The 15,328-nt window shown below is 42.8% G+C and overlaps 1 protein-coding gene across 2 annotated transcripts in view; it reads left to right on the top strand.

Moving 5' to 3' along the window:
• ATP8B1 (ATPase phospholipid transporting 8B1) overlaps positions 1-15,328 on the top strand; it is a 102,301-nt gene that overhangs the window by 72,874 nt on the left and 14,099 nt on the right. For both annotated transcript variants that reach the window (XM_031441843.2, XM_064480365.1), the window contains exons 13-20: positions 1,788-1,996; positions 3,020-3,063; positions 3,717-3,873; positions 8,773-8,961; positions 10,709-10,821; positions 12,463-12,627; positions 13,357-13,468; positions 14,497-14,572. In XM_031441843.2, the coding sequence (XP_031297703.1) occupies positions 1,788-1,996; positions 3,020-3,063; positions 3,717-3,873; positions 8,773-8,961; positions 10,709-10,821; positions 12,463-12,627; positions 13,357-13,468; positions 14,497-14,572 (1,065 nt within the window). The remainder of the gene's footprint in view (positions 1-1,787; positions 1,997-3,019; positions 3,064-3,716; positions 3,874-8,772; positions 8,962-10,708; positions 10,822-12,462; positions 12,628-13,356; positions 13,469-14,496; positions 14,573-15,328) is intronic.

The following is a 15,328-nucleotide window of genomic DNA, read 5'->3' as shown; positions in this document are numbered from 1 at the left end:
ATTTATTTTATTTTAATTTTATTACATGTGCATTTGTTTTATTTTTAATTTTATTACATGGAGTCACTGTTGTTCTTTTAGTGAAGAGTGAAGCCGTGGGGAGCCAAGTGTTTACAGTTACTTTAAAAAAAAAGAAAAACAAAACTGAGATGAGTTTTACCTTTGTTAGGGGAATTACTATACAGATTATTTTGTCTCTATTTATAAATATATGTTATAAAATAAACTGTATGTGTGGTTTTAGGTTTAAAACGGTCATGGCATGTGACTAATAAGATTTTTTGGTGTTTCTCTTGGATGTAAAGGTCCTTTTGAAACATAATTGATCAGGTCATTTCAGAGGGTATCTCCACTTGGTTTCTAGCCCTACAGTAGCTTACCGTCCCATTCAGAATAGACTCATCAAAGCCACACTAGGATCCTCAAGGCCCAGCGCAATCTGGTGCTCTGGCCTCCACACCTAACCATCACCTCCAGCTCCTCTGCCCACTCCCTGGGCTCCCCCAAGCCTTCTTGAACTCCTTGGCTGTACCAGTGCCTGCCCCAGGGCCTTTGCGCCTGCTCTGACCTCTGCCTGGGACATCCTTCTCCCATATCTACGTGGCTGCTCTTTTATTTCCTTCAGGTCTCTACTCAAATATCATCTTATACTCCTGGCTTTTCCGGACCCACTGTATCTTAAAGATCTCTTCCACTGCCTATTGGTCTCTGTTTCCCCTTACCATGCTTTGATTTTCTACAGAGAATCTCCAGCACCTGCTGTAGTGTATATTTACTGCTTTATTTACTTGTCCATCTCCACTAGAAGGTAACCTCCTTGAAAGCAAGGATTTTGTCTCTTTTGTTTACTGATGTGCCATCCCTGTACTAGGATGGTGTCTGGCACATAGTAGGCACTCAGGAAATACTTAAGGGAGGAGAGATGGTGGGCGTTATCTTTCCATCTGTTTAGCATATTATAAAGACATCCTTTGCCTACCGAATAGTTGCTGGATGTGTGTACAGCTTCTTTATAACTGAGACATATTTAATTAATTATAAGAGTTTTTTTAAATAGTTTTTTTTTGAATTGCAGAATTTTTTTTTCACAGGCTGTGTGATTGTTCTCTTTGCTTATTTATTTGTTTATTTTTCCCTTAACAGAGGCACTGGGAATTGAACCCAGGACCTCGTGCATGTCAAGCACATGCTGTACCACTGAGCTATAGTGATAGTTTTTAAGTGGAAACGATCCATTTTAGAATATTGTATTTTGGACATTCTGTAACCTTATAAGAATTAAGGAAAAAGTTGTGCTTTTTCACAGTGTGAAATCACAATTTAGGGGTTATTTGCCAAAAGCCCTCTGCCCTGCTTGAGAGCACACAGGGGTGCGTAGCCTAGTGGACCGTCCCTCCCTTTGCCATACAACTGGGGGGAGCTGGACATTCCAGATGTCCCTGAGTGCGATGCAGAATGAGAGCAGAGTAGGTATTGCCACATCGTATGGTGTCCCCTGCGGTGTTACCATGTCACCCACATGGGCTGTGTGTTCTAAGCATGGGGCGCCATGGCCGGATGGGCTCGGGAGTGGGTGGGAAATGACACTGAGAGGGCGGTTTGAACCTGAAGTTGGAGAAAGATCTGTTTGGTCAGGAGAACCCCGAGGCTGGGCACATGGGTCACTGCAGGGCTTGTGTCTTTGCGGATAAGTAGCTCACCCCCGTACAAAGTGCAAAGTGGGGACGAGACCCAGTGCCTGCCTTGTGCCTGAAAACTCTGTTGAAAGTCATCTTTTGCCTTCCTAGCGTGGAAGTGATTCGTCTTGGGCAGAGTCACTTCATCAACTGGGACCTGCAGATGTACTATGCTGAGAAGGACACGCCCGCAAAGGCGAGAACCACCACGCTGAACGAGCAGCTGGGGCAGATCCATTACATCTTCTCTGATAAGACGGGGACACTCACACAGAATATCATGACCTTTAAAAAGTGCTGCATCAATGGGCACATTTACGGTGAGTGGAAGCCATGACTCAGTCCCTGATCGTGTCTGACCAGAGGCCACCTTCCCAGAGTGGCTCCCCTGTCCCAGTGCAGAGCCCTGGTGGTCACTCGGGTGATGCTTCCCAAGCGGCATCCGTGGTGGCACTGGGATCGCAGGCATGGGGAGGTCAGGAGTCAGAAACAGGCACACACTCCTCAGAAAATTAACCTGCTCTGTGATCCAGCAGTCCCACGTTTGTAGCAGCATTATTCACAATAGCTAAGTGTAGAAGTAACCAAACTTACTTCTAAGTGCCCATCAGTGGGTGAATGGAAAAGGAAAATGTGGTGTTTACACACAATGGGGTTATTCAGCCTTAAAAATGAAGGAGATTCTGACACATGCTATCACTTGGATGACCCTTGAGGACGTTATGCTAAGTGAAATAAGCCAGACATAAAGGGACACATACTGTATGATTCCATGTATGTGAGGTACTCAGAGGAGTCAAACTCATAGGGTCAGAAAGTAGAATGGTGGGTGCCAGGGGCTGATTAAATAAAGACAGTACAATTTTTTTTTACAAAGCTATAAGAATGTCATATGCTTGCCACTTGGAGGAAACTGTCTACTGTGAGTATAATTTCTCATCACATCAGTGAGCAAGGTGGGAAACCAAGGGGCTGAGGATGGGGTTCCCCTGAGAGTGGTGGCAGCCCCTTCTGAGCTGGGGGACATGAAGTACTTTAAAGGACAGGATTCTGGCCCCAGAGGAGATTGCAGTGTTGAGGGACAGGCCCCAGTATTGGAACCTCTAGACCAGGGGCCAGCAAACTTTTTCTGCAAAGAGCCAAATAGGGAATATTTTGGCCTCTGCAGACCACATGTGGTCTGTATCAAATATTCTTCTTCTTCTGTATGTTCTGCTTGTTTTTAACCACTCTTGAAAAACCATTTACACCACTCTTGTTGAAGCCGTTCTTAACTCGAGGGCTGCCCAGAAACAGGCTGTAAGACCCACAGACTCAGTTTGTTTGTCCTGTTTGTTTCTCAGGAGACCATCAGGACACTTCTCAGCACAATCATAGCAAAGCAGAGGTGAGTCCTTTCACTTACAAAATCCTTTGGGGTGTGTATGAGTTTCCTGGGCTGTCACAAACTACCACGGAATGGGTAGCTTAAAACAACAGAAATGCATTCCCTCGCAGCTCTGGAGGCGAGAAGTTTGAATTCATGTGTCAGTAGGATCCATTCCCTCTGGAGGCAGTCCCTAAGGCAGGATCCTTCTCTGCTTCTTCCCGGCTTCTGGTGGTTGCCTGCTGTCCTTGGTACTCCTTGGCTTTGCAGACACAACACTCAGAAATCTGCCTCTGTCATCACATGGCCTTCTCCCTGTGTGCCTGTGTCCAGATTTCCCTCCTTTTATAAAGATTACCAGTCACTGGGTTAGGGCCCATTCTAATCCAGTATAACCTCATCTTCACTTGATTCCATCCAACAAAACCTTATTTCCAAAGAAGGTCCTGTTCCCAGGTGCCAGGTTTAGGACCCCGAGGTGTCCTTTTAGAGGGGGACACAATTCGACTCACAACAGGCTGTCGTTTTGTTTTAAGACAGGTGTGAGCCTCCTGACATCCAAAATGTGTTCAGGTCCTAAGGTGATGTTTGCCTGAAGACGTGGCTTCAAAGAAAAGTTCCTATCGTTTGTTCTGCCCAAATCACATTTTCTTTTCTTCCTCCTCTTCTTGCAGCAGGTGGATTTTAGCTGGAATATGTATGCTGACGGGAAGCTTGCATTTTATGACCATTATCTCATCGAGCAAATCCAGTCGGGGAAGGAGCCGGGAGTACGACAGTTCTTCTTCCTGCTGGCGGTGTGCCACACGGTCATGGTGGACAGGCTGGACGGTGAGTGGTCCTCTCACACCTCGGACACAGGAGACCAGCGTTCTCAGTTTACAGATAACTCGTGCTCGGGACCTGAATGCCAGTAAAGTTGTGCGCATGACAGGTTTGTCAAACCTCCACCCAGGTGATGAAGGTCCGTGGTCCCCTTCCACTAGATGGTACATGGGGCAGCAAACCATGAAACAGGCTCCTGGCCTCCAAAAATGTACATCTCCTTCGCAATTCTAGCTCCAGATGTGTTTATCACTTTGGAAATGAAATCTTATCGGTAGGAGAAATGATTGACTCGCATTAAGAGAAGACTCAAAATCTTCCCACTGTCTGATTACTTAATATTTATGGAGAGGGAAGAGTCAAACCTTATCTGGATTGGAAGTGGACTTGAAACTTGGGCAATCTTTATGACTGAATAATTTCAGAGAGAACTTATTTTCTAGATTAGATATGTCTTGGGTTGGATATAATAGCTGCCAAAGCTGAGGCCTCCTTAAGGTGCCTTTTTCATTCAAAGGAGCATAATTTATGTATGTGCATTTGCATGGGAACACGCAAAGCTGACTTACACGATACTCTGCAGAGTTCTTAGAGTTCTTTATCACATACGGACATAATGATAAATTACAGAGATTAAACATGTGCACTCTGGAAAGAGCAAAAGGCACCTGTTTGGCATGTCCATTTTCCACTTTAATCAGCACAGCATACGAACGTCCCTCTCCATTTTCTGACCCTGAGGTTTCACACGTAGTGGATAAAACCTCCAGAGGAGAAACAGGCCTAAAAACTGAATGCGCAGAAGCTGTATGTGATCTCTTGCAGCAGGCTTCAGAGAAACTTGTTCTTCAAGGATGAATCTAATAGTGCAATAAAGCCAAGATAACAGCAGAATTCAGATCGGGGTGGATACATGGAAGGGACTCTCAGCGAGCCAAGTGGGGGCAGATAGAAAGGGGTAAGACCAGGTCACGAACAACCGAAGCAGAGGTCAAGGTCTGTTTGACCAGCCCAGCACGTTGTACTCACATAAGGATCAAGTGCGATATTTTTAAGCAACTTGGTTCTCTTACGTTTTGACTCATTAGTAAAACCATTCTCCTTTTTTTTGAGTGTGTGGTGGTGTTAATTTGAAAGCTAACCAGCCAGCTTAGCCAAGTGTACATTCATCTTACAGTCTGTTTTCTTTCTGCAATTTTATGGGAAGAGCCCTGGACTGTGCGCTGGAGATGGGCGTAACAGTTTTGGTTCCTGCCATCACATACAATACAGCCGTCTGTCTGGGCAATAGCTTCCTCAGTGTTGCAGGAGGAAGACTGGAGTTCAAAGCCCTTTCCAGCCTGACATTGTGTAGCTCTTTGACCCACTGTCCACTGAGGCAGAGTGGTACATCCTGAGGAATCTTTTCCCCACGTAGCCTGTGGTAGGCAATTGCTCTGGACACTGAAAATGAAGGCAAGTTGGATTCCTAGGTGCAGGAGGCTAAAAGAGAAATTGATTTTGGCTTTGATACATATAAGTATCTTGAAAAGGGTCCATTGGAACGGACCTTGGGGATAACTCCTCCAAATTTTTAGGGACAGAAATTCAGACCCAGAAAGCACAAAGACCTGCCTGAGCTCAGAAGGCAGGTGAAAACTCACTTTAACTGAGTCCCTCCACCCCACACCATGCTGGTGTGCCTCTGCTCGCATTCCCTCTTTTACAAGAATAGTGGAGATTGGTTCCTTTTATTACGCACAACATCAACAAGAGAGGGGACAGAATCCTTTCGTGCGTGTCCAACAGATAGTTTATGTGGCCCAAGCGTTGAGTACACGTGGGGCACACGGAGGCCAAGTGTGGAGACGCTGCGTTGGTTGTCTACTGCTCTGTGATGGATCACTGCAACCCGGTGGCTTATTCATTAGCTCACAGTTCTTTAGGTCAGGGGTCTGGGCACCACATGACTGGGTTCTCTGCTAAGAATCTCCCTCCAGGTCAGGCCACATTGTCATCTGGAGGTCAGTGTCCTCTTCCAAGCTTATGGCACGATTCAGGTCTCTGTGGTTGCAGGACGGAGGTCTCCATTTCCTTGCTTGCTCTGCTCCCAGAGGCCTCTCTCCTTCCTTGCCACATGTTTCCTTCCATCTTCAAAGCCAGCCATGGAGAATTTCCCTTCCATCAAACCCCTTTTATGCTTCAAATCTCTCTCCCTGAGCAGAGCCCTGTCTCTTTTGAGGACTGACCCAGTTAGGTTGGGAATACCCAGATAATATCCTTAAGGTCAACCAGTTTGGACCTTGATTATATCTGTAAAAATCCCTTCTTGGCAGTACCTAGATTAGAGTTTGCTTGAATAACTAACTGGGAGAAAGTGTGTATGTACCCGGTGGGGGAAGGGCGGTGGAGGTGGGTGGCCTTAGGGCCATCTTAGATTCTTGCCTCTGGCAGAGGCTATGTCAGAGCAGAATGTGAAAGGCTTGGAGGCATCTTCTGCACCAGAAGGCCTTTAAGTTGGGACGCACCATGAGATTATGATGAGAGAGCTGTGTTTTAGGAGTTTGGATCAGGGACACACTGCAGTGAGGAAAGTGAGGACCTGGATAGCGTGGGGTCTTTGGGAAGGGTGAGAGAGTGACCAATGTGGGGGACATCCAGCAGACGATGTGAAGGGAGTGAGGGGACTGAGGGGAGGGACTCGTCTGAGAGGTAACTTGTTGCACGCCTGGTGACCGGAAGATTATCAGCCAGAATGGAATCAGGATAGTGAGGGGTGGGGTTTGTTGTCTGAGCACGTTTTTATTTGCATCAGTTCCGTGATCCACAAATTAGTCTGTAAAAGAAAAAGTCTCTTGGGTTGCATGTAAGTGTGTGGTAAACAGAGTTCTCTTCAGAAATGGTTTCAGGGGGTTAATTTTTAGTCCAAGTTGCCTCCTACAAACATCGAGTTGGAGTTTGGACCAGGTCTCTGAAACACCTCCCAGTGGACCCTGCAATTCTGTGAGCCTCTTACTAGGACAAAATGGCAGGGTTTTCTTCTAATGATAAAAATATCAATGCTTGTTCCTGATATGATTGTCTTACTTGTGGGAACTTTACCGCCTTTTATCATTTTGTTCCTTTTTTCTGTTGGAAATAAGTTCCCCTTCAGTATGATGCAATCCATCTCTGGCAGCGAAACTCGCTGAAGGGAGGGGATCGTGTTCTCACTGCTGCTTGTTTAGCGCTGGTTAAATATTTTACCCTCTGGCATGTGTGTGTGTTTGCAGAATGGCTGGATTTAGCAAGTACATTTGTAACTTGTGGTATATGACTTTCTGGGTGAACAGAGACCAACCAGTCATCTTTGGATGTGATCGATACTGACTTAGAGTGAACCATCTGAGCACGTGTGTGAAGGGAAGAGGGCAGGGAGGGGCGTTCAGCTCTACCTAAGCCGTTCACTCTGGAGCATCCGACTCCCTGCAGACTGATGGTGCAAAGAGCTGCCCGTCCGTCCAGGGTTTGTATCCTGGTCAAAACCATGGTGGAAAATGAAATGCCTTTTCCTGTGGAAATTCATCTGACCATAGAAATACTTTTCCTTCTACTTTGAGGCAGAAGGACTATGAGTAGAAAAATAGAAAATCTTGGATACATAGAGAGCTCTTTTTTTTTTTAATTGTTTACCAATGTACAGCATGCTTATAGAGACAAGCATAGAGCTCAGTGAATTCTCACAAGCTGAATACGCCTTTGTCATGAGTACTTAGATGTTTAAAAACAGAACATTATCAATCCCTGTAGAAGTCCTTTTCGTGTTCCCTTCCAGTCTTGCCCCTCCAGGGGTATCTACTGTCCTGACTCTGAGTAGCATGGGTTGGCTTTGTCTGTTTTGTGGTTTGTGCAGATGGAAGCTCATAGTTTGTACGTCTGGCTTCTTTTGCTCAACATTGTGAGGTTTACTCCTGTTGTTTCACGATAGTTGTGAATGAGAGGCAGTTTATTAAACTTTTAAATATCAAGATATTGAACAGATTGATACATTTTGCGATTTTTTTAAGGTATGAGAATATAGCTAAGGTGAAGTAAGCACACTGTTCTAGAGAAAAGATACGCTAGTACACCTTTTTGGAAAACAAGTGAGTCATCTATATGCCAACAGGTTTAAAAATGATCAGTATTCTTTAACTCACTACAAGGAAGCTATGCTCAGAAAAGCAGTCAAAAGAACCTTTGTACAAACAGAATGATTATTACAATGTCATTTCTAAGAGTAAAAAAAAAATTGGAAAGGAACTAAGTTCCTCTAACGGGAAAGTGGTCGCATGCTACATTCACAGGTTATATTCATTTAAAATAATGTATAGAAGGAATTTTTAAAGCTGTGATAACATGCTCAAATAATCAGGATGTAAATGTGTATTTAGCATGATAGAAACTATTACAGAAATAGCATCTCCAAAAGGACGGGAAGAAATTGTCACAAAATGTCAGCAATGTTGTTTTTTTCCTCTGGCTGGTGGGATTATGAGATTTTTTTTTTTTTCCTATTCTTGACCAGTTTTTTTTTTAACTTCTAGTTTATATTACTGCTTATAATTAGAAATAAAACTTTAAAGTTCAAAAACTTTAATGTTGGCATATTCCTTAAAAATCGGTGACTTGTTTTCTTGGGGATGTTTCGGGTTTTGAAATACAGTTGGTCCTCTGTGGCCGCAGATGCTGGGGGCCATGGGGTGTCAACCATATTCACTGTAGTCTGCCATTTTACATGAGGGACTCCAGCATCCACAGAACTTGGTACCTGTGGGAGCTCCTGGAACAGTCCCCGGCAGATACCGAGGGTAACTACGCATCCTCACCCACCGTGTGAACCACACTGGTAGACTTTGCATTTGGTTTTCCAGCTTTTCTGGTTTTCTCTCCTGCCTCCTTTGTTAGGTCAACTCAACTACCAGGCGGCCTCTCCTGATGAAGGCGCTCTGGTAAGCGCTGCCAGGAACTTCGGCTTTGCCTTCCTCGCCAGGACCCAGAACACGATCACCATCAGTGAGTTGGGCACTGAGAGGACCTACAAAGTTCTCGCCATTTTAGACTTCAACAGTGACCGGAAGCGAATGTCCATCATTGGTAGGCCTCCTTCAGAGCATGTCTATAAATCGCTGATTGAGACGCATGCTTTATTTAGTGGCACCAGGAGAAGACGGGCAAAGAATGAACCCCTTGGCTCTGGAGGATTTCCACACACTTGTTGAAACCAGTGTTTTTTCCCTCATTCTGCACAATGTCCATCACAAAAGGGACAGCTGCAGTATCAGATCTGAATCTTGCGAATGTTGGCGTTCTTTGTCCATATGGGCCGCCAGCTGCTGAATCGGAGGTGGCAGCTCCATGGGTGGTTGATCCACAACGTGAGCTCTTATTTTGTGAGTCCCTCCGAGCTCTTCTGCTGGACACTTGAGGAACCTCAGGGAAGGGAGGGTGCAGCAGGAGAGGAGTTTGGAGAAAAGCGAGGCTATGCTTATGAATCAAAATCAGACGTCCAGTCCAGGCCCATTACAACACACCACCAAGTGGAGGAGATGATCACTTCCAAATATTGACATTTCTTAAGTTCGTACTTTGAAATAATTTCAAACTTGCAGAAAAACTGCAAGAACTCTTTAAAGAAGTTCTGTATATTCTCCCATATCCACTGGTTGTTAGCACTGGTTACACATTCTTTGCCATTATTTATAAGTTCTTGTTTTCTGACCCATTTGAGAGTCAGCTGCAGATCTAATGCCCATTTCCCCCAATAACTTAAGTAGGTATTTTCTGAGAACATGAACATTCGCTTATTTATGTATATAGTACGGTGATCAGAATCAGAAACCTCAACATTACACTATTATTATCTAATCTACAGGACATTTTCAGATTTTACAAGGATTCTTCTTTCTGGTTCAGGATCCAGCCCAGGATTCTACATTGCATTAGATTTTTATTACTCTGGTCTCCTTTATTCTCGAAGAGTTCCAGAACCTGTTTTTGATCTTTCATACATTGACACTTAGGAAAAGCACACACCTGTTATGTTGTAGATGGTCCCTCAATTTGGGTTTGTCTGATGTTCCCTGTTGGAGTCAGATGATGCACTGTTGGCTGAAAGAGAACATCGTCGGTGCCGTGCCTTTCCGAGCATATCACATCAGAAGGCACGTGATTGTTGGTCACGTTAACTTTGATCACTCAGTTAACTGGTGTCCACAAGATTTTCCACTATGACACTGGATTTTTAACCAATAAGATATAGAGGGTTAACTGTCTCCTGAACTCTGATTAGGCTCATTTTACTGAGTACTTCCTGGGTGCCTAGCATTCATCTGGGCTGATTATCATGCCTGGCATCTGTCTTGGAGAATTTCAAATCTAGTTAGTGATGAAACACATAATTAAATTACTGCACAGATCAGAAATTCCAAGAAAATTGTCACAAGGAGTTGTGTTATGGTTGGAGTTATTACAGGTAGTACTGTTACGGGTTTATAGGTGAGAAAGATTTCTGTTGGTTGGCCTGGACAAAGAAGGTTCTGTGTGGAAGGAATTAACCAGCATAGGGCATGGCACATAGTAGGAAGTCAAAAAAATATTTGCTGATAGAATAAGCAAGGATGTGGAAAACAGAGCCGACTGAATGAAACTTCATATTTATTTCACTGTTACATTCTAGGTAGAGGGTGGCTTACCAACATTTTTTCTAGGTACATTGATGATTTTAAACTAATTATGAATTGTTTTTAGTGCTATAACACTTCAAATTAACTTTATAAATGTAGTTTTCTATTAAGAAATCCAACAATCACTTTATTACTTGCTTTTCTTCCCTTGCTACTAGTAAGAACCCCAGAAGGCAACATCAGGCTTTACTGTAAAGGTGCTGACACTGTGATTTATGAGCGGTTACATCGCATGAATCCTACGAAACAAGAGACACAGGATGCCCTGGATGTAAGTCTCACTTCCACTCTGTGTGCCACAGACTCCAAACTTGGCTTCTGGGACTATCTTGAGCTGGAGTGGAAGCTTCATTTTGACTGTTGACCCTTCTGTTGTCTTGGTCTAGTTGAATGCAAAGAGCACCAAAGTAGGAACATGGCAGGCTGGTTCTGGCTCTGCCCCTGACACTGACTTCCTAGAAAATGACCTTGGTGCCTGTTCCCAGCATCCAGGCTGGCAGGATCTGCAGGACTGACCCAGGAGAAAGTCTGGTCTCTCTTCCGGTGACCTTGAGCAGGCTACATAAGCATACTGTGCTGTTGTCTCAATATCTGTGTGATCTCCAAGAATTCCACCAACCTCCTGGTGGACAGTGAAGGAAAGATAGCGTTCATGTACGATGGGGCGTGACAGAGCAATGCACTGGATAGTTGAGTTCTGATATCCTTGTTAGAGAATCAGTTTGGCTGTCATCACTTCAAACTTGTTATTTTGGGGGACTATGTTCCTGGTCCAGTGATACTACAGTCATTTGGGATGCTTCTGGAAATTTCTGTTTTAGAATTGCCTACCAATCCTCCCATTGTTTTGGTTCTATATGATGGCAATGAGGTACTGAGTGTATCTGTCAGACACGATGCTTCAGTTCTGCCTCTTTTCTTGTTTTGTGTCCTTGGGGTGAATGGTTGACGTCTCAGATGAATCATTAATGGCCCGTGTGAAAGAGGAAGGGGGTATTTCCTACCACGGAGGGTTGGTGCAAGGGACAGCAGCTTGCAGAGTCCTTAGCCCTTAGTAGGTGCTTCGTAAGAGCTCTTTCTTCCCCTCCGTTGAAGTGAGGTCTGAGTTTGGGGGCCAGATGTCCTTCAGAAAGAAGCCTGGTGAATACGTTGTTACTAAGTGGGGTCACATTTTAAGGTTCTATGTGTTGCGGAAGCAGTTACAATGGATAATTTCTCATGAGGCTGCAAACAATGGCGGTCTAATCAAATACACACAGAACCTTCTAAAGAATCTTTGAAAGCAAACCCTCAGCTGGGTGAACCAGTTCTGCCATTTTGGCTGGACAAAGATGTGACTGTGAAGTCATGAAACATTTTTACTGGTTCCTTTTTAAGCAAATTAAAATGGCTTAAATATGTTGACCATGATTAAATCCTCAAGACACTCTTTTTCGTAAAAATGTTTTATCTCAGCTTTAACAGTGGCTCAGAATTGGTTTGAGGGAATAATGCTTGGTTGAGAGTTCACAGCTGATTGGACTTGTAACAGTTCGTGGGAACAAATTATAAATTTGTCAGGTCTAGTTTACAACATCATTATACCCCAAGGCAGCTTCCTTGGTCTGTTATTTCCTTAGTTGTTAAGAGAAAAAGGTGTTTGTTTGTTTCATTCTTGTGACTTGATTTAGAAGAAAGGTATATTTATCCCTTTAACTAATATATAGTCCCAGGATCTTGAGAATACTTAGAAAAACAAGGTATTTGGTTAATCTCCTCTATGAAATGTATGTACACAGAATCTACCATCTTTCGCCATATTCTTTTTAAATTCTCCCACTGTATAACCTCAAATTTAGATTTCAGACTTGATCTTGAATTACATAAAATTAACTATCCTTTCGGTGGATGGATTGTCTTTTAAATAAAACAGATCTTTGCAAGTGAGACCCTTAGGACCCTGTGCCTTTGCTATAAGGAAATTGAAGAAAAAGAATTTCAGGAATGGAATAAAAAGTTTATGGCTGCCAGCATAGCTTCAACCAACCGAGATGAAGCTCTGGATAAAGTATATGAAGAGATTGAAAAAGACTTAATTGTGAGTTTTAACCTTAATTAATTTTTCCTTGATATGCCAAACAGAATTGGAAATTTTATGAGGTTCTTATTACATTTTTGATCACAAGCTTGAAAGATTCTAACTTCAGTATTTGAAATTGGTAGAGTAGAAAGAACTAGGTCATCTGAATTTCTTTTGTTCAGCAGACAAAATAGAAGTTGCCATTATGAGAAACCAAAAGACAGAAAACACTGAAATTTTTATTCTATTATTTTTAGCACTTATTAAAAACTCATTATGATTTTTACACAATAATCAACCAGCATATACTTATTATACTGTAAGAATTACTTAAATAATTTATGTTTTGCAAAATCTTCAGATAAGAAAAATATATCATTTGTAAAGAGATTTTTCAAAGTTTAATACTTATTGCATGTAGAGTTTAAAGGGCAATGTTCAATAAATAGCAAGAGAAATTGGCTTGTGTCTGTGTAAAGCAATATACACAGAGTGAAAGTGTTTATATGTCCTTGATTTGTACTTACATTTTTGTTTTAGTAAATTATTTTAAGAATAAAGGTTTTGGCTGTTTGACTTTTGGTGAGTGTGAAACATGGCACCCTTCTCTGTTAACAATGGCCATTGGCCCCAGTAGAGTACCAACTGGAGTATATAATTAGCCCTTCTTTTTATAGGTTGGTGAACTACAGTTACAAAAAATTTTTTGCATATTTGCCAATTTCTTTCTTTTAACGTTCATTCCAGCTATTGGGAGCTACAGCTATTGAAGACAGGCTACAGGATGGAGTCCCAGAAACCATTTCAAAACTTTCAAAAGCTGACATTAAGATCTGGGTGCTTACTGGAGACAAAAAGGGTAATTCAGTTTGCAAGGAATCATATCTGTTAACTCACAAATATTCACAGCCCTGTTTCCTTTGCTCAGGATGACCTTCTCAGACTTTCCATCCTGCACAAACACTGTCTGTTTCTTTGAGACAGAGACGCTTTCCCTAAGAAATCCTCCTCTGTTATTCCAGCCCCCGCCCCGACTGCATCCGTCCTGAAACTCCCTCAGTAGCAGCGTTTTTTCCTTAACATTGAGCAGCTGGTCGTGTCTTGCTGACTGCATTTCATCTTATCTCTCCAGCCAGCCGCGGGTTCCTTTCCTGAAAGGGTCATCACCCCTCTGGTCCTTTCTGTCCTCCCTAGCTCTTTGCCATTTGTTGGGCAGAGAGGAACAGTCAAAAATGCTGAATGACAACTTTTGTTTTCTTGCCCCTTTTATTGCTTGAAAGTTACAATTAAAATTTTATCCCCAAGGGAAGATTTTAATTTTTAAACTCAGAGCTCAACAAGGAGTTGTTTGGCATTGATTTCTTTACTCCATGAGCCTCCCATGGGACATTTGATAATATCTCTTAATCTGATTGACATTGTTGATGGGGTATAGCCTCTGATGAGCTAAGGGATTAAGTCTTGACCTTAAACAAGTAATGGTGTGGGTGGTGGTGGTGGAAAAGGGGGAAAAAATCTCTGGTAGGAGCCCCATGGCTTGTGGAAATGGTTATCACCCCACCCCATATCTGAATAATTAAACCACAGGAGCTAAATGTGTTCAATATTTCAATGAACATTGATTTATTAAATAATCAGTTTATGTATTTGATATAGCACATTTTATTATTGAAAGCATCTCAGCCAGACTTTGACTTACACTTATTTTATTACTGAGAAAGGGATTTTTTTTCTTTATGTGATTTCCCTACACTGCTAGAGAAAAACAACATTATTTGATTGAATCTGGTTATTTCATTAATTGAAAAAAATAATCATTTCTAGATAAAGTTCATTATTAAATTCATTAGTAGGAGTAACATTTGACTTATTCTTATTCTGTTGTAGAAACTGCTGAAAATATAGGATTTGCATGTGAACTTCTTACTGAAGATACCACGATCTGCTATGGGGAGGATATAAAGTGAGTGAAGGGCCTGCAGTGTGAGACTCTGTAACGTCTCATTTTTATAAAAACCAGACTAGACTCAGTAGACACAGCAGATACAGAGAAATGGGAGCTAGCAAGTGTCACTCGGGACAGTTACCTTGAGTTTAAATGAAGCAAGGAAACAGTAGGCAGCTCCAAGTTATCACGGTTCGACCTCATGTTGTAAGGAAACCTGGGGAAGCCTGCCCTGGTTCCAGGGGCCACTTTCCTGCATTCCTAGGCAGTCCTCAGCACTTGCCTGCTGAGAAAGGAAGTGGGCTTGAGACATCACTAACCAATTAATATGAATTATATTCATATTATTTCTCTTCCAGCCTTTAGTGATTTGTCTTGATCACTCCTTATTTTCAACTTGAAAGTGAAAATTAATGTGGAAACAGAATAATAGATGCCTTATCTTCTAGTGAAGTGGTTCTCAAATGGGGTTGGGGGGGCTTTGCCGTCTAGGGAACATTTGGCAAAGTCTAGAGACATCTTTGGTTGTCACAGCTGGGGAGGAGGGGTGCTCCTGGCTTCTAGTGGGTAAGGGCCAGGGACGCTGCTAAACATCCTACAGGGCAATGGACAGCCACACGCAACAAAGAATTAACTGGCCCAAGACGTCATAGTGCCAAGGTTGAGACCTGTTCTTGAAGGTGAAGAATAAAGGTTCTACATGTGTAACGAGGAAAGACCAGGGCTGAGAGTTAGGAGGTCTGAGTCCTCACTGCAGTTTTCCCATCAACTTGC

The sequence above is a fragment of the Camelus dromedarius genome, chromosome 28 (assembly GCF_036321535.1).
Source record: "Camelus dromedarius isolate mCamDro1 chromosome 28, mCamDro1.pat, whole genome shotgun sequence".
NCBI classification, from domain to species: domain Eukaryota; kingdom Metazoa; phylum Chordata; class Mammalia; order Artiodactyla; family Camelidae; genus Camelus; species Camelus dromedarius.
Note: the sequence above shows the minus strand (reverse complement) of the source record. Positions and strands in the feature narration are given on the sequence as shown.